General features: G+C 41.3%; 1 protein-coding gene across 13 annotated transcripts in view; it reads left to right on the top strand.

The window, feature by feature from the left end:
* KLHL23 (kelch like family member 23) overlaps nucleotides 1-21,988 on the top strand; it is a 60,701-nt gene extending 38,713 nt beyond the window's left edge. Inside the window, exons 4-6 of one of the 13 annotated variants that reach the window (XR_009214279.1) lie at nucleotides 14,546-14,771; nucleotides 19,176-20,444; nucleotides 21,631-21,988. Coding sequence is in view for 6 of the 13 variants with exons in the window: in XM_032755448.2 (XP_032611339.1) it covers nucleotides 14,546-14,771; nucleotides 19,176-19,239 (290 nt within the window). In the remaining 7 variants the exon portion in view is untranslated. Of the gene's footprint in view, nucleotides 1-32; nucleotides 5,182-5,314; nucleotides 5,480-14,545; nucleotides 14,772-19,175 lie in introns of those variants that run through there. The other 12 variants (XR_009214277.1, XR_009214278.1, XM_032755448.2 and 9 more) reach the window with 12 other exon arrangements.
* Nucleotides 21,989-22,487: the final 499 nt, after the last annotated feature.

Here is a 22,487-nt window from a genome sequence, read left to right as displayed (position 1 = left end):
AAAAAAAAAAAAAAAAAGGAAAGAAAGGAAATAAAAGAAAGAAAGCAGAAATTATCATTACTGTCTTGGCTGGATACAACTGTAGTCTTCAAGTGTATTTTGTAGCTTTGTATTCTCTATTTGAGTTTTTCATCTTGTGTAGCTGTAATATATTTAAAAGTAGTTCTAACTGGGCATCTTTCCATAGTGACATCCACCTTCTATGAAGCTCTGTGCTTTTATTCCATAAATTATAAAGAAGTTCTTGGCCATTACAATGGATGAAATGAAACTTTGAAATTTTTTTTCAATGAGGAAGCTCAAAGTTTGACAAGAAAACAACTGCAAAAATATAACAAAACACCTGTGGAAGCTGCACAGCATCCTGGCTCATAAAATCAGGATCGGAAGCCATCCGTCTCCTTCCCATTTCTGTCCCCCTTCTTGTCTGTAAAAACCAAATATTTAGGTCAGGCACAGTGGCTCATGGCTAGTCACCACTTTGGGAGGCCCAAATGCATGGATTGCTTGAGGCCAGGATTTCAAGATCAGCCTGGACAACAGGGGAAAACCCTGTCTCTGCAAACAATACAAAAATTAGCCGGGCATGATGGCATGTACCTGTAGTTCCAGCTACTTGGGAGGCTGAGGTGGGAGGATCACCTGAGCCTAGGAGGTTGAGGCTACAGTGAGCCGAGATCACACCACTGCACTCCAGCCTGGGCGACAGAGCAATATCCTGTCTCAAAACAACAACAACAACAACAAAACAACCCCAAACATTTAGAAGAATTTAAGATAAGGGAAAGGAGAGCCACTCGCCCAGTTCTCCAGTGGCCTAGTGTCCCTAACTTGTAGACCAGCTTTACTTCCAATCTTGGGGCTACTTTGCAGTCAGTTCTTTGATTGGAGAAGCGCCTTGCACTTTACCAGGCTTTCCTTATGAGCTGATAGTTACAGATTAGTCTATAAGACATTACGATCATGTCACTCCTCTGTTCACATCCCTGCGATGACTTCACATTTCACTCAGAGCTGAAGTCAAAGTCCTTACAATTATATGCATGTGTACTACAATGACTCACATAAAGATGGACAGCCATAGGCCCGGGTGAAAGCTCAGAGAGTCTGGTTTCAAACAGGAAGATGGGAGCAATGGATACTGTGACAATTGACAGTCTCTGCCAGACGTTAAATGCTATGAAGCCACTATAATTAAAATTCTGGGCCGGGCATGGTGGCTCACACCTGTAATCCCAGCACTTCGGGAGGCCAAGGCAAGCGGATCACTTGAGGTCAGGAGTTTGAGACCAGCCTGGCCTACATGACAAAACCTCATCTCCACTAAAAATACAAAAATTAGCCAGGCATGGTGGTGCACGCCTGTAGTCCCAGCTACTTGGGAGGCTGAGGCAGGAGAATCACTTGAACCCATGAGGTGGAGGTTGCAGTGAGCCAAGATCACACTACTCCACTACAGCCTGGGCGACAGAGGGAGACTCTGTCTCAAAAATAAAATAAAATTCTGCTGTTATATTTCAAAATGATGAAAGAAAATTCAAGAAAAACCTCTGAGGTAGTGAGACATGAATAGACCAAGGATAATTGAAAAACATTTATCTTATGCTAACTTTTCTTATATGCCTGAGTGCATATTCATGGAAGGAGTGTAAATTGACACATTTCTGGTGAACAACTGAGAAAAATATATTAAAATTACAAATTGAAGACCGTTTTGAACATGAGAGTATTTTGTTAGGGTGAGAATGTTTCTTGATGTGTACTTCCAGGCTTAAGTAGCTCTCCTAGTTTAATGCCGCTGGCCTCTCTTCTCACTTGCTTCTCCCTAAGAAAGGAGGGGTGACTCCTCTAATTGTTAAATTTGTAAAGAATAAGCTGGGAAGGCCCCATTCAGCCCATCATCTTCCTAAAACCTGCATGGGAGACCTATGTTTGAAGAACATTGCCTGTGATTAAATGGAAAGAGATCCAGAATTGGGAAGCTCTCTTATCTGCAAATGTAAGCCACATGCTTCAACATCAGCTGTCGCCAGTAATGAAGTGACATTTTGATCACCTGTCTGCCTCTTTTGTCTTATTTCCTAATTGGCTTAGAATTTGGGTGAGGATGAGGAGTGTCATTTATTGCTATAAGATCCAAACACACATCTATGGGTTTATCCTACAGACATACATGTGTGAAGTTACATGTGTACAAGGTTATTCATTGTAGCATTGTTTATAATACCAAAAGACTGAGAGCAATCTGAATGTCCATATAGAGGATTATTTAAATAAGACACTGTTGCACAATGGACTACTATGCAGCCAAAAATATTAGTAAGCTCCAAGATATATTAAAAAAACAGAATCACAAAACAAAAGATACAGAATTGTGAGTATAGTATGCTATAAATTGTGCAAGAAAAAGAAAAATATATAAATATCTGCTAATACCTTCATAGCATATTTCAGAAATAATATATAAGAAATTGGTCAGTTTATTTATTTTATTTTGCCTCCAGGGAAGAAAACCTGGTACATAGGTGCATTTTCTACTTGATGCTCCCTAAAGTCACAGAAATCATGGGTGAGTGCAAATTCAGAGCAGAAATCATGTGTCTGAAAGTACTATTAAGTACCTGTATCTTTCAAATCTTGTTAGTAGATGGTTACAAATTAATTACTCAAATCTTTCTGTCAAATCAAAATGCATTTGTACTTATTTAGCTAAGGTGTAAAGTGAAGTGATAATTATAATTTTACTTTTTTTAAAACTTAATTATGTTTCATTAAATTAGCATATAATTGAGTACCTAAATGAAACTTTCAGATAAACAGAGTAAAAACAGAGGTACAAGGAGAGTTGCAGTACATGGCAAGTTTCATCATGAAAAGTTTTTTATTTGCCTTATTTTCATTTACTCAAAAAAATACTTATTGAGAGCCTCCTCTGTGCCCTGCTTTAAACACTCTGGGAAAATGGGAGCAAGACACTCTTTTCTTAGTATGGCCTACTCTAGTAGGGGACACAGATGACAAGTAAATAAGCAAGCCAGGCGCAGTAGCTCACACCTGTGATCCCAGCGCTTTGGGAGGCCAAGGCAGGCAGATCACCTGAGGCCAGGAGTTGGAGACCAGCCTGGCCAACATGATGAAACCCCATGTCTAGTAAAAATACAAAAAAATTAGCCAAGCATGGTGGCACACACCTGTAGTCCCAGCTACTTGGGAGGCTGAGGCATGAGATCGCCTAAACCTGGGAGGTGGAGGTTGCAGTGAGCCCACATTGTGCCACTGCACTCCAGCCTGGGTGACAGAGGAGACTGTCTTAAAAAAAAAAGTAAGCAGATGAGCTAATTTTTAAGTGATGGTACTAAAAGACAATAACACAGAGCTATGACAACACAGAGTGGCTAAAATGGGAGAGGAGGAAGGATTATTTTTTCCAAGTTGATTTTTGGGGAGAGATACAATTTATTAAACAAGCATGTATAATATGCCCCCAGTGCCTACTCCTGTTGTGGGCACTGGACATAAAGCAACATAGAAGATTAAATCATTGCTCTCAAAAAGCTTAAGACATTCCATTGATACAGACTAACAATAAACAAACAAGCGAATTGATATTTAATATGCAGAGTCAGATTTACTGTGATACCCCAGGGAGGGCTGGTAATTGCTGAGGGCCATAGAATGTTGTAGGTGGCAAGTGGAAGCCAGGTTGCAACAACTACACATTTTTACATAAGCATTTCTAGTAAATTGCCTAAATAAATCTTAGAAGGAAGAGCTGAAGCTCCAAGATTCCAGCAATTTATTATTTTCACATTCTTAATATTCACTTTCAAACTTAATTTTTAATTGCAATTTTTATATTTTGTTTCTTTAAAAAGTGCCCCTACATTATAAAAATTTCAGGCCCCACAAAATTTAGATGTTCCCATAATAAGATATCAGGTGGTAACAAGTTTTGTTTTGTTTTGTTTTGTTTTGTTTTGTTTTTTTGAGACAGAGTGTCACTCTGTCTGCAGGCTGGAGTGCAGTGGTACGATCTCAGGTCACTGCAACCTCCACCTCCCAGGTTCAAGTGATTCTCCTAACTCAGTCTCCCAAATAGCTGGGACTACAGGCGCTCACCACCATGCCCAGCTAATTTTTGTATTTTTAATAGAGAGGGGGTTTCACCATGTTGGCCAGGATGGTCTCGATCTCTTGACCTCATAATCCACCCACCTCAGCCTCCCAAAGTGTTGGGATTACAGGCGTGAGCCACCACGCCCGGCTGGTAACAAGTTTTATGAAGAAAAATCAGAATGAAGATGATGGAGTAAAATCGTTGTGGGGGAGGTACTATTAATATAAGGTGGTCAGCAACGACCTCTCTAATAGATGATGTTTGTGCTGAGCCCTGAAGGAAGCAAGCTATAACCTTGGAAACAGTAGGTACAAAGGCCCTGAGGCATGTGTACTGTGAAGCCATCTATAGACTTAAGAGGATGTTCCCTAGGCTAAATTAATTCTTTTAGAATATTTTATATCTCCAAAATCAAGGATCAGTTATATTAATAAATACATACACTTATTAAGCTACCCATTTATAAGAAATATAAAAGGTACATTTTCATGAAAACAGGTTCACTTTCTTCAGATGAGGCTGGAATTTAGGATTGTATGGAGTCTACAGGCTGACTCCTGCATTCACCTTTGGTCTTCTACAGTGATACTCCTGAAATCCTAAAATGGTTAAGTTCTGTTTCTATCAGTTGCCCCTCCTAGCACTCTGCCTCTAAGAACCAGAACAAACCTCTTTGCATTTTCTGCGAGTCATGCACTGTTTAGAGACTAAGGAGGCCTGAGCAGGAAGAATCTGCCGGTTGATAACTCTTAGCTCTGTTTTCAGAACAAACACACCCGTTTAATGAAAACAGTGTGTGCACTGAGTGTTATTTTAAGGGAAACAGCACAGAAAGGAGAGATGGGAGAAAACCAAAAGAGATCAAAAGGCTATTAAACAACCTGGAATTAATAATATACTTTCTAAAAAAGTTTCAACCAGAGTATCCTGTTTCTTTGCTGTCCATTTTCTATTTAAAAAATGGTCATGACAGAGAAGCATGATGAAGTAGACTACAAGTGTACTGAGGCAGAAGGCAGAGCCTAAGTTTTATTTACTTTTGGATCTTTGGGGCGAAGCACGTGGTAAGCACACCATACATGTTTGTGCAATGAGGAATTCATGTTAAACTGTGTGATAGCAACCATAATTACTCTACACCACCTGGTGATAACGTGGGTTTCATTTTATATATGGATTTCTCATTGTTTTTCCAAGGCCTGCCCACGAAAAAAACACAAGAAGATGAGGTGAAAAATTCCTAGGCCCTGCCATGCAGCCACAGAAAATGGGAACCTGCCTGACTGTGGACATCAAATGAATTTCAAGGCCCAGAACCTGGATAGCATGGTTCACTGAGTCTAAGAATGATCACCTTATATGGTAATATAAGTTGTTTCTGAGCTGATATAACTGGGAATATAGAAGGCAGGGAGCCTGTCATTCTCTGCCTCTTTGACCTGGTAGATAACTTGCTGTGCAGAATTGGCAAGAATGCAAACTTTATGTGTATTCTGGGACATACAAGGGAGGCAATGGGAAGCCACATTTATCCTCCTGCATCTCTATCTTGTTTATATTCTTTGCTCTGCTTCTTAGTTCATCCAAAACTAAACCAAAGTAAAATCAACTTGAGTGAAATCCAGGTCTTTATTGTCTCCATTCCTCAAACCCAGGCCAGATTCCATGGTCTGATTTTCAGCTTACATTCTATTGTCCAGCTCTGTTTTTACAGTAAACACATACATTTAATAAAAGGTGACAATTTGTGCACAGTGAGTATTATTTTAAGAGAAGCTATGGGAATATACTCTTGGCCTCAAAGAGCTGGCTGTCTAGTGAGGGAGACAAAAAGTGTAAAAACCACTACTATCTCTAAAGTCAAGACAAAGTTAGAGGGTCTAAGACCTATGGTAAACTAGAGGATGTTCAATCCAATAGATGTAATAGTGTAGAAATAGGCCTTTTCAAATCATATATATATATATATTTTTGTTTGTTTGTTTGTTTGTTTGTTTTGTTTTTGAGATGCAGTCTTGCTCTGTCACCCAGGCTAGAATGCAGTGCACGATCTCAGCTCACTGTAACCTTCACCTCCTAGGTTCAAGCAATTCTCCTGTCTCAGCCTCCTGAGTAGCTGGGACTACAGGTGCATGCCACCATGCCCAACTAATTTTTGTGGTTTTAGCAGAGACAGAGTTTCACCATGTTGGTCAGGCTGGTCTCGAACTCCTGACCTCAGGTGATCCACCCACCTCGGCCTCCCAAAGTGCTGGGATTACAGGCACTTACATTTTTAAATAGGATTTTAAAATACAACAAAAGATTCCCCAGTTTAACTCCAGACCTTCTCTGGGCCTACAGCAGAGCAGCTAAACACTGGAACAGTGCCTTAAATTTCTGGTATGGAATTCTTTTTTTTTTTTTTTTGAGACGAAGTCTCACTCTGTCTCCAGGCTGTAGTGCAGTGGCGCGATCTCGGCTCACTGCAACCTCTGCCTCCCTGGTTCAAGCGATTCTCCTGCCTCAGCCTCCCAAGTAGCTGGGATTACAGGCACACACCACCAGGCCCAGTTAATTTTTGTATTTTTAGTAGAGACGGGGTTTCACTATGTTGGCCAGGATGGTCTCGATCTCCTGACCTCGTAATTCGCCAGCCTCAGCCTCCCAAAGTGCTGAGATTACAGGCATGAGCCATGGTGCCAGGCCTCACATCGTCACTTTCAAACTATTCCTCCTTCTTCAAAAGCCCCACCTCTTTGTGTCTACATTCTAATGATCACCCAGTCACACCCCTCACTCACTGAAGACTTGACTCCTAGCTCACTGTCTTCCTCTTCATCCTGACTGGTGTCCTCATTTTTATCCAGATAGCCTCCCATCTGACACCTGGGGTCTTCAACCCACCAACCTCACTGCTTTTTTTTTTTTTTTTTAACTGTTATGTCTATTCTGTGTTCATTCTCTCCCTTATCCACCTTTGATGTCCTGGTCATCATTATGAAAAGCAGTTGTACTTCTTTTATACTCACTTGCCCAGCTGAGTATAACTTCTCTGGGCCTGCACCAGAGCAGCTGAACACTGGCACAGTGCCTTAAATTTATGACCACAAAGCTGAAACAAACACTCTATATCTGCTCCATAATCCTAAAATGTTTCCCTAGTAAGATCAATATTTTACTCTCTGAGTCAACTATTTTATGTCTTTTTTTTTTCCTAAAAATTTCAACCTCCCTCTTTTTTCCCTTTCCTTTTTTTTCCTAAGATAAATGCTGTAGAACATAAACCCTTCGTCATTGGCCCCACTTTCACATACTTTACTGAAAAAACGTAAGCAACTAAACAGGAACTCTATTCTTCTAACCACCAAATCTTTCTACACTTGTGTCAATATTTCCTATTCTCCCACTTGTTATAATTCAAATGCCATCGCTCTATCAAAGCAGTCATGCTCTGGATTCTATCTTCTCTTGTTTTCTCAAGGACATCACTCTTGCAATTGTCCTCGGTCTCATAGATCACCAGTTTCTCCCCTTATTATGTGGAATTTGCAATTCTTAAACTACTATCTTTTTTTTTTTTTTTTTTGATATGAAGTCTTGCTTTGTCACCCAGGTTGGAATGCAATGGTGCAATCTTGGCTCACTGAAGCCTCCGCCTCCAGGATTCAAGAGATTCTCCTGCCTCAGCCTCCTGAGTAGTTGGGACTACAGGCACACGCCACCACATCTGGCTAATTTTTTGTATTTTTGTATTTTTAGTAGAGTAGAGGGTTTCCCCATGTTTGTTAGGTGGGTCTCAAACTCCTTACCTCAGGTGAGCCACCCGCCTCGGCCTTCCAAAGTGCTGGGATTACAGGTGCACGTCACCGTGCCTGGCCTTAAACTATCATCCTTTAAAAAACCCTGTTGGTAAAAAGATCCTCAGTTCCAGATGGGCGTGGTGGCTCACACCTGCAATCCCAGTACTTTGGGAGGCCAAGGCAGGCAGATCACTTGAGGTCAGGAGTTCAAGACCAGCCTAGCCTGAAATAAAATACAAAAATTAGCCGGGCGTGGTGGCAGGCACCTGTAATGCCAGCTACTCGGGAGGCTGAGGCAGTAGAATTGCTTGAACCTGCGAGGCAGAGGCTGCAGTGAGCTGAGATCGTGCCACTGCACTCCAGCCTGGGCGACAGAATGAGACTCCATAGCAAAAAAAAAAAAAAGATCCTCAATTCCCTCTGGGAGGCCATCAACAAGGAGGGAGGAGGGAGGATAATTGAGCTCAGGAGTTCAACACCAGCCTGGCCAACATAGCAAGATCCCATCTCTATTTTTAAAAATAAATAAACCTCAGTTGTCCTTAGATACACTTCCAGTAACATCTCGTTTCTTTGCTCCCCTTTATAGAAAAACTTCTTGAAAGAATTGTTAACCCCACACTGTTCCACCTACTCCAGGGCTTCCACCCTCATCACATCACTGAAGCTACTGTTATCAAGTCATCTGTGACTTACATGTTGCCAAATTCAGTAGATATTTCTTTTTCCTCATTTTGCCTGAGCCTCGTGCAAACTGATCTGATCCACTTTGACCCTTCTCAATTATTAGCTTCTTTTTGTAGGTATCAGTAGCCTCCAGTACATACAGGTAAATGAGGACTATGGGTCTCTTTTGATTCTGAGCCGGGTACTTTATGAAGCACATTTTAGCAAACTACTAATTAGCCCCCCTTATAAACATAAAATCCTGAATTTTTCATTCTTCCAATTTATGTCTTCCCCCAGAAACATTGACTCCAGTGATTCATTCTGAGGTTCTGGCTACTGTTACCCCAAATTCCCAAATTAGTGCCCTATTTCCAGTGTCACCATACTTCAGCATATACTTCTCCACTGCAAGTGGAGATGTAGTACTAAAACCTTTGATTTTTCTACCTTGTTGACTCTTCTAAAAATGTTTACTTTTCAAGAAGAGTTATCACTTAGGATCTGTCATCTATAAATGATTATTGATTTTGATGATTTCTCAAGAATGAGTTAATTGTTACGATAGTGTATGATTGTCTGCTGCCCTACTCCACTGGCTGAGAGACCCATCAGTATCTAAGAGAACTTATCAGTTCAGCAGGGTCAGGGATCTTTTACCTTCTTAGATGGTGCTATTTAGTGCCATGCTTAGTACTGTTGGACTTGCAGCCAAACAAATTGGTTACTCTTGACGAATATTAAGAAACCAACTAATTATTCTAAAAATTGGTGATGGGAGAAAATCAAGCACTTACCTTCTTTTTCTTGTATGTACATCAAGGAAACCAAATTGTGAATATGGTACTTTTTTTTTTTTTAATGAGAGAGGGCCTTGCTTTATCACCGAGGCTGGAGTGCAATGTGCAGAGGCCTGTTCACACACACTCTGCTTGGGCTCAATTGATCCTCCCACTTCAGCCTCCCAGGTAGCTGGAACTACAGATGCTTGCCACCATGCTCAGCTTTTTTTTTTTTTTTTTTGGTATTTTTTTGTAGATATGGGGGTTTCACCATGTTGCCCAGGCTGGTCTCGAACTCCTGCAATCAAGTGATCCACCCATCTTGGCCTCCCAAAGTGCTGGGATTATAGGTGTGAGCCACCTCACACAGCCAATTTTTTTTTTTTTTTTTTTTTGAGACAGAGTCTCGCTCTGTCGCTCAGGCTGGAGTGGTGCGATCTTGGCTCACTGCAACCTCTGCCTCCCGGGTCAAGCGATTCTCCTACCTCAGCCTCCTGAGTAGCTGAGATTACAGGTGCACACCACCACGCCCGGCTGCTTTTGTCTTTTTAGTAGAGACAGGGTTTCACCATGTTGGTCAGGCTGGTCTAGAACTCCTGATCTCATGATCTGCCCACCTTCGCCTCCAAAAGTGCTGGGATTACAGGCGTAGGCCACCGCGCCCCGCCCGAATTTTTTTTTTTTTTAACAGAAGAACTCCAGCTAGTGAATGCAGAAGAAATGATAGACTATTACTATTTTGACACTTGAATGAAATAATGGATGTAGGCAATGATTATTGATAGCTGCTGAAATCATTAGGTGAGAGGCTGATGAGGAACTTTATAATGATGGATCAGGCTGACAACACTTGAACCCACCGATTAATTTTAATATTCCAAAAAGAGAGGCAAACAGACATTATGTACTTACTGGTGTGATGCAATAAGAACACAGCATCGCCTATGAAGTACTCTTCCAAAAATATCTAGCCTAAATCTTATCAAGCCTCTAGACCTAATTTTCAGTTTATGTGAAATACAGAAGATGGAGAAATGTGTTAAATAACACCTCAGGATATAATTAATCAAATCTAGAATGTAACAAATTCATAGGGAAAATGACTTGATTTCATCAACAAATAAATGGCAAGAAAAGCAGAAGAAACTATAGGTTGGAAGAAATTTAAGAGCCATTGCATATCACAATGCAACATGTGAATAGCATTTGGATCCTGATTTGCAAAATGCAACTTAAAAAATATTTATAAGACAATAAAAAATTTAAATACTGACTGGATATTTGATGACATTGAGTAATTTTGTTAATTTGTTGGGTATGATAATGGTAAATATGGTTATATATTTTTAAAAAGAGTCCTTATTCTTAAAGATGCATAGATAAGACTTTGTAGATTAAATCAATATGTCTATCATTTGCTCTAAAATAATCTTGTGAGGGCTTTGGGAAAGTGGGTTGGCATGTAGATAAAATAAGACTGAACATATGCTGATGCATGTGGAAGGTGGATGATGGCTATTCAGAGGGTTATTATACTATTTATATTATACTTTTTACTTTTGAAGTATGCTTGAAAATTTCTATAATAAAAAGAAAACAAGCAAGCAAAAAAAAAAAAAAAAAAAAAAAAATCCAAACTGGAAACCAAAAGGCTTGCAACCCTCTGAGCTCTCCCCTTAAGAATTCTTTCCAGGCTGGGCGCAATGGCTCACGCCTGTAATCCCGGCACTTTGGGAGGCTGAGGCGGGTGGATCACCTGAGGCCGGGAATTCGAGACCAGCCTGACCAACATGGAGAAAACTCGTCTCTACTGAAAATACAAAAAAATTCACCGGGCGTGGTGGCACGTGTCTGTAATCCCAGCTACTGGGGAGGCTGAGGCAGGAGAATCGCTTGAACCCGGGAGACGGAGGTTGTGGTGAGCCAAGATTGCGCCATTGCACTCTAGCCTAGGCAACAAGAGCGAAACTCTGTTTCCAAAAAAAAAGAAAAAAGAATTCTTTCCAAAGTCTATGAATGGTTTATTTTGGGACCCCTGATTCTCTCAAAATTCCCCATGGCTTTTTCAAGTTAATGTATTGCTTCATTTCTGTTTTTGAGGATAGAATTATTTCCTCTGGGATTTTCCTACTAATTGCAGTCAGTAATGCTTCCCAATGTATGGATTAAGGCTGTCCTCCCAGTAGGAGGTGCTACCTCAAAGTATGGTGGCAGCTTAGCCTTTAGAGTAAGTGCCAAAGGCCTTCCAGTGCTGCTCCAGTCTCCATACTGCTTTCCTGGGACCTCTGCGTCATAGTGAAATTTTTAGAATAGATTTGCTTCTGGAATAATTTTCCACCAATTTGCTGCCAAAATTGTGTGGGCCAGATTTCCTCCAGACTACAATTTACCCATCTCAGCTGGTTCTGCTTTTTCCCCCTTCTTTCCTTAATGAGGTTTGTAGACTCTTTTAAATATTCCTGGTTTGATATGGTGGCACACACCTGTAATCCCAGCACTTTGGGAGGCTGAGGCAGGAGCATTGGTTGAGGCCAGGTGTTTGAGACTAGCTTGGGCGACATGGCAAGACCCTGTCTCTACAAAAAAATACAAAAATTAGCCAGGTGAGGTGGTCCGAACCTGTGGTCCCAGCTACTCAGGAAGCTGAGGTGGGAGGGTCACTTGAGCTCAGGAAGTTAAGGCTACCGCAAGCTATGATTGTGCCACTGCACTCCAGCCTGGATGACAGAATGAGACCCTGTCATGTGTGTGTTTATGTTTGTGTGTGTTGGACTTGCATATATATATCAAACATGTATGCCAGTCTTCTACCCTAGGGAGAGTGCTTCATGTTCTTATTTCATTGCCATTGCTGTTACTGTTGAAGTTTGCCCAGTCCGTTTCTTTAGTGTGTATTCTGAACGAGGTCACATCAGAATTTGTGGATCATGGTATTAAATGCAATTTGGGGAAAGGGGGACTCTTTAGGAAAAATAATACCAAATTATGAATACAAAATTAGGCAGGAGGCCAGGCGTGGTGGCTCACGCCTGTAATCCCAGCACTTTGGGAGGCCGAGGTGGGCAGATCACCTGAGGTCAGGAATTCAAGACCAGCCTGTCCAACATGGTGAAACTCCGTCTCTACTAAAAATACAAAAATTAGCTGGGCGTGGTGGCATGCCTGTAGTCCCAGTACTCTGGAGGCTGAGGCAAGAGAATCGCCTGAACCCGAGAGACAGAGGTTGCAGTGAGATCGCGCCGTTGCACTCCAGCCTGGGTAACAGAACGAGACTCTGTTTCAAAAAAAAAAAATGAGGAAAATGAATATATATTTAGAATAAATAGGTAAATCACAACAAAGGCAAATAGCACAAGCATCACAAAATCCAGGACAAAAAACTACTTGAACGTAATTAACTGCCAGAAACATTCCCATATTTTTTCCCTACATTTTTTAGCCACATAGACTTTGGTTACTCTTCAATTTTGTGATATTTTTTACAGAGAGAGTATTTTCAATGGAGAGGGTATAAGGATAATTTACTTTTTTCTAGAATAATTAGAATTCCTCTATAAAGTTTTAAAAAAATTATTGGTTGTTTAGAAAAGGGTCAGCTTAATAAGTTGTTATCAGTCATGTCTTACAAATATGTAAGAGTTCCCTGGTGGTCTAGTGGCTAGAAAAAATTTAAAAAAGAAAAAATATATTTAAGAGTATTACAAATTTGAGGACACTTTTGTAAGTCTTTTTCACATATGAGTGGTAAGATTTCAGGATGTGTAAGTGTACTTCAGGGCACTCATTAAACAGTTTGTCATCAATGTCATTAAAATGGTGTATTGTGGGCTGGGCGTGGTGGCTCATGCCTGTAATCCCAGCACTTTGGGAGGCCGAGGCGGGCGGATCACAAGGTCAGGAGATTGAGACCATCCTGGCTAACATGGTGAAACCCCGTCTCTACTAAAAATACAAAAAATTAGCCGGGCGTGGTGGCGGGCACCTGTAGTCCCAGCTACTCGGGACCCTGAGGCAGGAGAATGGCGTGAACCCGGGAGGCGGAGCTTGCAGTGAGCCGACCATCGCGCCACTGCACTCCAGCCTGGGTGACAGAGCGAGACTCGGTCTCAAAAAAAAAAAAAAAGGTGTATTATGATTTTAGGTTGTATTTGTTGATGTCATTGTTTTCTTTTCTTTCTTTTTTTTTTTTTGAAATGGAGCCTTGCTCCATCACCCAGGCTGGAGTGCAATGGTGCAACCTCAGCTCACTGCAACCTCCACCTCCGAGGTTCAAGTGATTCTTCTGCCTCAGCCTCCCGAATAGCTTGGACTACAAGTGAGCACCACCACTCCCAGCTAATTTTTGTATTTTTTTTAGTAGAGACGGGGTTTTGCCATATTGGCCAGTCTGGTCTTGAACTCCTGACCTCATGATCTGCCTGCCTCGGCCTCCCAAAGTGCTGGGATTACAGGTGTGAGCTACCACACCCGGCTGATCTCATTATTTTCAAATCATAAAAAATTTTAATTTTTTCCAACATATTCTTGTGATTTGCTCCACTGTGTTATTTGGGTTATACAAATCCAAGAAGCGTATTCATTTCTTTTTTGAAATTTATTTATTCTTAATGAATCACTGATATTGGTATGATTTGAAAACTTCTTTCTTATAATTTGCTTCTTGAATACAGAATAATCTCCACTGATTTTGTCACTCATGTTTATGACTTTAGCTTCATATTCTATTAATTTTATCTCAGTTTTTTCAGTTCTTTAATAAACTAGGAACCGTACTTTCTTCACGTCTTATTAAAATGTTTAAAAGTGTCTGCTTAAATTACATTTATAGTGGTTTTTTCTCAATTCAATTTCTTTTTAGACAGAAACTCAAAATACTTGTGTCACTTCAGCACCATTGAACACTGGGGAAGTGGAATGGAGGGAGATTTGAAATGGAAAGAACAACAGTTTGATGATTTTGGTTAAAATACCTTTTACAAATTTAACAAAACCATATGACCTTGTGAACACATTATTAGGATCCCTCCCAGGTCCTTGGAAAGAGCCAATATAATGGAGGGGTCCTGAAGCTTAAACTTTATTGGCTTCACTGCAAACCCTTCTCTGATCTTGAGTGTGTAACACAGATCCACTCTTCCTCCTTTTGGACTAAGTGTTTTTCTGTGTTTTGTGTGCTAGATCTTCTTTTTCTCCTCCAGATGCATTCTCCACCAGCTCCTTCTCTACCAGGAGGCTGATCTACGCAGAGGAGAGCACTAACAACAGAGTAGGGGAAGGGAGCGTTCACTCCAGCCTTCATTCCCCTGGCTCCATTCCTGCAGGGTTGGCATGGCTTGGATACATCCTCAGGGACCTCTCCGTACAGTCGTCTTTCTCACCAGTGACTAGCTCCTCCTTTCGCTCCGCCACCCTCCCTTTGGGATGGTAATGGAGCCCTCAATATTACTAACTTTGGGGTACCACACTATCCCTCAGAATTTACTTATGCCCTTCCCACACCTTTGTAAAAAGTACTTTATTACATTTTCCTGCTGCCAGATGATCATGGTAGCACATACCTGTAATCCCAGCTAGTCAGGAGGCTGAGGAGGGAGGATCCATAGAGCCCAAGAGTTTGAGACCCCATCTCAAAAAAAAAAAAAAAAAAATCTTGCTGAGACTCTAATACAGTTTGTAACATCAACCTTGTGTAGGCAGTAACTTCACTGTACATTTAACTTCCTCTAAAATCATTTTTAATTACTGTCTTTATTTTCAAGGGATCAGCATAGTCTTACCCCTAAGGCGATATGATCAAAGGATAATAATCTTCTATCTGCTTAATACCTGGATTTTTTATGTGGCTATTTTCATTACTTTAAAAAATCTCGTTCTAGGCAGGGCACAGTAGCTCACACCTGTAATCCCAGCACTTTGGAAGGCCAAGGTGGGAGGATTGCTTGAGGCCAGGAGTTCATGACCAGCCTGAGCAACATAGTGAGACTCTGTCTCTACAAAAGAAGTTAAAAATTATCCGGGTGTGTGTGGTAGCGTGTGCCTTGTAGTCCCAGCTACTCTGGAGGCTAAGATGGGAGGATCACCTGAGCCCAGGAGTTCAAGGCTGCAGGAAGCCATGATCATACCACTGCACTCCAACCTGGGCAACAGAGCTAGACCTTGTTTCAAAAACAAAAAGGTCTTTTTTAAAATTTGGATAACCATTCTAGAATTAGAATTAGACGTGGTAACAATCTTTTCAACAAATGTTGCTGGAGCAATTATTGTTCATCCATATAGAAAAACAAGGAACTTTGCCATCTGCCTTATATTATGCCCCAAAATTAATTTAACGTGAATCATAGAACTAAATGTGAAAATAAAACAATACAGACTCTAGAAGAAATTAGGGGAGAATATCTCTGTGCATTTGGAGTAGGCAATGATTTTTTAAACGCAACATAAAAAGCACTAATTATCCAAAGACACCAATAGGAGAGTGAAAAAGAAAGCCATAGACTGGGGGGGAAGAAATCCACAATTCCTACATCTGATGTAACCTTTGTATCCAGATTCATATAAAGAATCCTAATTGATAAAATTGGAAGAATTGATAAAATTGGTAATCCTAATTGATAAAATTGGAAGAATCCTAATTTATAAAAATCCTAATTGATAAAATTGGTAAAAATTAATTTAAAAAACACACACACTTTTTTTTTTAAGAGACACATCCGGCTAATTTTTAAATTATTTTTTGTAGATTCAAGGTCTGGGTCTCACTATGTTGCCCAGGCTGGTCTCAAACTCCTGGCCTCCCAAAGTGCTGGGATTACAGTCGTGAGCCACTGCTTCTGGCCAACTCTCACAGTCTTTAAATGGGCAAGGCCCTGCACAAAGGAGGACGTCAAATGGCAAATGAGCATCTGAAAAGGTGCTTAACATTGTAAATCAAGGAAATGCAAATTAAAGGCGCAATGAGATACCACCACACCACCATGTGGCCAAAATTTAAGAGAATGACAGACCAGCTGCCCTGCCTCTGGCAGGGGTCCCTGGTGCGGGCGGAGCTTGATGAGAGGCGCATGCTGCTGGCAGGGCACTGCTGTGTGAGCTGGGACTGGCTCGCAGCCCACCTTGATGGCCCAGCAGTCGGACAAGGCCATGAAGTGCTGCTCCCTGGAGGAGATTCAAAGCACGATCATAGCAAAAGCACCTGGGAGTACGATTTGACCAAATTCCTGGCAGAGCATCCTGGTGGGAAAGAAGTCTTAAGGGAATAAGCTGGAGAGATGCTACTGAAAACTTCGAGGATGTCGGGCACTCTACAGATGCCAGAGAATTGTCCAAATCGTAAATCATTGGGGTTTCATCTGGATGACAGATAAAGTTAACTAAGCCTTCAGAATTTTTCTTTTTTTGAGACAGAGTCTCACTCTGTTGCCCAGGCTGGAGTGCAATGGCATGATCTCAGCTCACTGCAACCTCCGCCTCCCAGGTTCAAGCGATTCTCCTGCCTCAGCCTCCCAAGTAGCTGGGATTACAGGTGCGCACCACCATGCCTGGCTAATTTTTGTATTTTTAGTAGAGACTGGGTTTCACCATTTTGGTCAGGCTGGTCTCGAACTCCTGACCTCGTGATCCGCCCACTTTGGCCTCCCAAAGTCCTAGGATTACAAGCATAAGCTACTGTGCCCAGCCTTTTTTTTTTTTTTTTTTTTTTCAGGACATGGTTTATCTCTATGTTGTCCAGGCTGGTTTCCAACTCCTGAGCTCAAGGGATCCCCCTGAGTGGTTGGGACTACTGGCATGCACCACTGGAAACCCTTATTACTACTGTTGACTTTAATTCCATTTAGTGGACCAGTTGAGTGATCCCAGCCGTCTCAGCACTGGCCAAAGCCTTCCTGTGTTGCCTCTACATGTAGGCAGAAGACTAAATAGCTTTTCAGAAGCCAATGAAAGAAAAGACTGCTTTGGATTAGGGAGAAAAGAAGCCAGTGTTAATTAACTATTTCAACTATCAGCAACCTTCATCTGAAAGAATAATTTTTAATGTGTCTCTTTCTCTTTCCTCCTACACCAGAAACAAAACAAGAATAATTGTTCGATTCTTTCTAAAACTTTTCTTTTTTTTTTTTTTTTTGAGACGGAGTTTCACTCTCGCCCAGGCTGGAGTGCAGTGACACGATCTCGGCTCACTGCAAGCTACGCCTCCCAGGTTCACGCCATTCTCCTGCCTCAGCCTCCCGGAGTAGCTGGGACTACAGGCACCCACTACCATGCCCGGCTAGATTTTTTGTATTTTTAGTAGAGACTGGGTTTCACCGTGTTAGCCAGGATGGTCTCAATCTCCTGACCTCGTGATCCGCCCCTTGGCCTCCCAAAGTGCTGGGATTACAGGCGTGAGCCACCGTGCTCGGCCTTTTTAAAACTTTTCAAGTGTGCCTTTTTATTCACCAACTTTATTTTGAAGTCTCTTCACTACGTAGCTTACTTATTGTAAGCATGAGCTTTTTTTTTTTTTTTTTTTTTGAGACGGAGTCTCGCTGCTGTCGCCCAGGCTGGAATGCAGTGGCGCGATCTCGGCTCACTGCAAGCTCCGCCTCCCGGGTTCACGCCATTCTCCTGCCTCAGCCTCCGGAGCAGCTGGGACTACAGGCGCCCGCCACTGCGCCCAGCTAATTTTTTGTATTTTTAGTAGAGACGGGGTTTCACCGTGGTCTCGATCTCCTGAGCTCGTGATCCACCCGCCTCGGCCTCCCAAAGTGCTGGGATTACAGGCGTGAGCCACTGCGCCCGGCCAAGCATGAGCTTTTAATATTAATATTATATGTGGCTTAGAGTGAATAATGGAGATTACAAAAGGTGGGAGGGTGAGAGCAGGGGTGAGCACTGAAAAATTACCTATTGGGTACAATGTTCACTATTTAGGTGATGGACGCACTAAAAGCCCAGACTTCGCCACTACGTAATATGTGCATGTTAAGACATCTGCACTGGTACTCCCTAAATATATAAAAATAAAAATTAAAATAAAAAAATAAAATAATATCTGGCTTTAAAACATGACAGCGCATTGTCCAGGATGTTTAGCAACTACATTGCTGGTGTGAGTGAAAAATGATATGACCACTTTGGAAAGCTGTTTAGCAATATATATTAGAGCTAACCACATGACTGCCCTGTGACCCATGATTTCATTCTTAGGCATACACCTAACAGAAATGAGTACAGAAGACATGGATAAGAATGTTCAGAATAGCTTTATTCATAACAGCAAAAAACTAGAAACAACAAAATGGTCAGAAACAGAAGAATGGGCCAGACATTGTGGCTCACGCCTGTAATCGCAGCACTGTGGGAGGCCAAGGTGGATGGATCCCTTGAGGTCAGAAGTTTGAAACAGGCCTGGCCAACATGGCAAAACCCTGTCTCTACTTAAAACAGTACAAAAATTAGCCAGGCGTGGTGGCAGGCACCTATAATCCCAGCTACTCGGGATGTTGAGGCACGAGAATCATTTGAACCCGGGGGGCAGAGGTTGCAGTGAGCCGAGATTGTGCCACTGCACTCTAGCCTGGGCAACAGAGTGAGACTGTGTCTCAAAAAAAAGGAAAAGAAATGGAAGAATGGATAAATCAGTTGTGGTATGTGTGTATACCACATGTTGTGGACTGTAGTTCCGCAAAATTCATACGTTGACATCCTAACCTCCAGTGGGATGGTATTAGGAAGTGGGGCCTTTGGGAGGTAATAAGGTCATGATGGTAGAGCCCTCATGAATGGGATTTAGTACCTTGTAAGAAGAGACTGGAGAGTTTGCTTCCTTTCTGCTTTTCACCATATAAGGATACGTGAAGAAGATGGCCATCTGCAAACCAGGAGGCAGGTCATCATGAGACACCAGATCTAACAGCATCTTGATCTTGGACTTCCCAGCCTCCAAAACTGTGAGCAATAAATTTCTGTTGTTTAAGACACCCAGTCTATGATATTTTGTTATAGCTGTCCAAACTGAGACCCAGATATATACATACTACATGATCTAGAACAGGCAAAGCTAATCAATGGTAGTTACTTTTAAGGAGGATATTGACTGGGAGAGGAGCACAAAGGAACTTTCTGAAGTGCTGAAATGTTTTATATCTCAATCTGGATGGTAATTACAAGGTGGTGTTCATTTGTGAAACTTCATTGAGCACTTAAAATTCATGCACCTTATAGTTTGTGTGTTATAATTCAATTAAAAAAGTGTTTAGCCCCCAAAGGCCCTTCTTTTCTCTTTATCTGTCACAGCTATTTTATTTTACATGAAGTCTTGGTAAAGAATCTGTGTGGTTTTATCAACTTCCATGTATTGTCTTCTATAGAAGATCTACTTATGATTTTATGCATGCTGATCTCGTCCACTTGCCAAATGTAGCAAATTGACCCAAATAAATTTGGCTGTTCACAATTATTAGATAATTTAGGGGATAGTGGAGGCCACCAATTGTTAGACATAGGGGTGGGCTCTAGGTCTCCCCTTAATAACCTCACTTTCATATGACTTATTACAATGAAGGAAGTTTTTTTAGACAAGATTCACATTCAAACATCTATTAGCAAGAAAACACAAAAGTAGTCCTACATCCTATTCCCAAAATTCAGGGAGACACTAGATTTCTGGCTTTTAGGCAATCTGATATTCATCTTACACACACACACACACACACACACACACACACAGAGAGAGAGAGAGAGAGAGAGAGAAATAGAAAAACTTAGCAAGCCTAGCAGCCTTCAGAGTGGTACTCTTGGCCTGGAGTTTTGATTTAGTTGAGTTTTCTGCCCCTTAGTGATGAATTCTCTCAATTGCCCTAACCAAAAGTCTAAAATATTATCATCATCTGCCTTGAATAATTTTTCATGGATTTTTTCCCCCTCGCATTTAAAGTCCAGGTTAGAGTGATAAGTCCATTCTACAAAGCCATCAGGGTTGGTATGCAACTACAGGATGTTGGGACTTGGCTTCCTTCTATCTTGCTGCTTTGCCACACCTATTGTGTTTCCTTCATTTGCTTGGTCCAGTTTTGCTCATCATCCACATCTAGCTAGTTGAAGAAAAGAGAAAAGGAGGTAAGAGAACAAACTCATTCCATTTAAGAATGACCTGGAAGTTGCACACATCACTTCCACTCATGTCTCATAGGCCAGACATTGTCTTACTAAGCTTCAAGGAAGGCTGGAAAAATGTAGTTTTTATTTCTGATTGGCCATGCATTTTGTTGAAAGCCACAGGTGATTTTATTATTATATAGGAAGGAGAGAGCAAAGAGATAAGTAACAGTATCTGCCACAATGACAAAATTGGTTTCGGTCAGCTTGCAAATCTTCTTAGTCTGTTTTGTGTTGCTATAAATGAATACCCAAGGCTGGATAACTTTTTTAAAAGAGGTTTATTTGGCTCACAATTCTGCAGGCTGTACAAGAAGCATGACACCCACCAGCATCTTCTTGGCTCCCAGTAAGGGCTTTTCTGCTGAGTCAAACGTGGTGGAAAAGGTCAAAGAGAAGCAGGCATGTGTGAAGAAAGACCAAATCTGAGGGGCACCCTGGTATAACAACCCATTGTTTCATAACAACCCATTCTCATAGGAACTAACCCATTCCTCTGAGAGCCAATCAGAAGGAAAACTTACTGGCTACCACAAGAACAGCACCAAGCCATTCATAAGGGATCCATCCTCATGACCCATACACAAACCATAGCATCTTATCAGCAATATGTACTCAGTTGGTCCCTCCTTCCTTGAAACATTCCCCTCTTTAGCTTCTATGGTGCCATATTTTCATAGCACCTCTCAGGGTCTGCTTATTCTAGCTGCTATACAGGCTTCACTTCTTTTTTTCATTATCCAAAAAATTCAAATGCTAGAGGGGTCAGTCTGGGATCCTCCCATCTTTGTTGTCTATACTCTCTTTAGGAGAGCTCATACAATGACATGACTTAAAATGTCTGCTATATACTAATAGTTCCAAAATTTGTATCTTTAACCCTGACTTCTCCAAACTCATACCAACTGCCTACTTGACATCTTTACCTTGATGTCTAATAAGCATTTCAACCTGAAACTGAGGGCTAACCTGATTTGGCCCACCAAACTTAACTTGTCTCATTTGTTTTTAGTTAATTTTAAAAGCTACATATTTAATAGCTAAAAGTCATGTAGCTAAGCAATATATAAATAAACTTCCACTAGCTTCCTTATAGATTACATATCCGAGATATAGGTCACCATGGTAATGGTTGCTTGTTTTTCAGGAACTTAGAGTCAGCTCTTGTCCAGCTTAAGCCAGCTGAGACCAACAACTCTTCAACTGGGCCTGCATGAGTGTCCAATGGGTGACCTTTTGGCATCACAGGACCAAGAGCTGAACCCTCAGATCATGCTAAAGCTGCAATTTTGTGGACATGTGTCCTATGAAGAGCTATGAAGCTTGACTATGCTTGTGCACATCACCAGTTGCCTCACTGTTTCTTACCCCAATTACCTTTCCCCATGCCTCAGACCACCTTGCTCCTTTATCCCGTAAATACCCTAAAACTCCATCTTTGGGAGCTGGATTTGAGATCTGTTCTCCTGTCTCCTCACTTGGCTGCTTCCTGAATAAACCCTTTCTCTGCAGCAAAATTTGTTGTCTCAGTGATTGGCATATTGTGCAACAGGCAGAACAAGCGCAATTCAGTAACAAAACCAAATCTTCAAAATAGAACAATGCTATTACCCTAGACTAAATGTTCTTAATATGAGGCTGGGAGCAGTAACCAATTCTTACTTAGTGTTTGGAAATGTAGGTGGGATTTTTCACTGTCACAGTGACTGGAGGTGCTACTTACATTTCTTCTGAAATCTCTCTTTTTAAACTCAGCATTATGTTTGTGAAATTTATCAATGTCAATTCCTGTAGATCTAGTTTATTTTTCTCACTATATAGAATTTCATTATTTAATTGTACCACAGTTTAATTTAGTTACCCATTCTTTTGTGGTGAACATTTAGTTGATTTCCAGTTCCCTGAATTTACAAACCATACTGCTATGAATATTCTTTTTTTTTTTTTTTTTTTAAGAGAAGGAGTCTTGCTCTGTCATCCAGGCTGGAGTGCAGTGGCATGATC

The sequence above is a fragment of the Hylobates moloch genome, unplaced genomic scaffold (assembly GCF_009828535.3).
Source record: "Hylobates moloch isolate HMO894 unplaced genomic scaffold, HMol_V3 SCAFFOLD_1, whole genome shotgun sequence".
Lineage (NCBI taxonomy): Eukaryota > Metazoa > Chordata > Mammalia > Primates > Hylobatidae > Hylobates > Hylobates moloch.
This window is presented reverse-complemented; position numbering and strand designations above follow the sequence as displayed.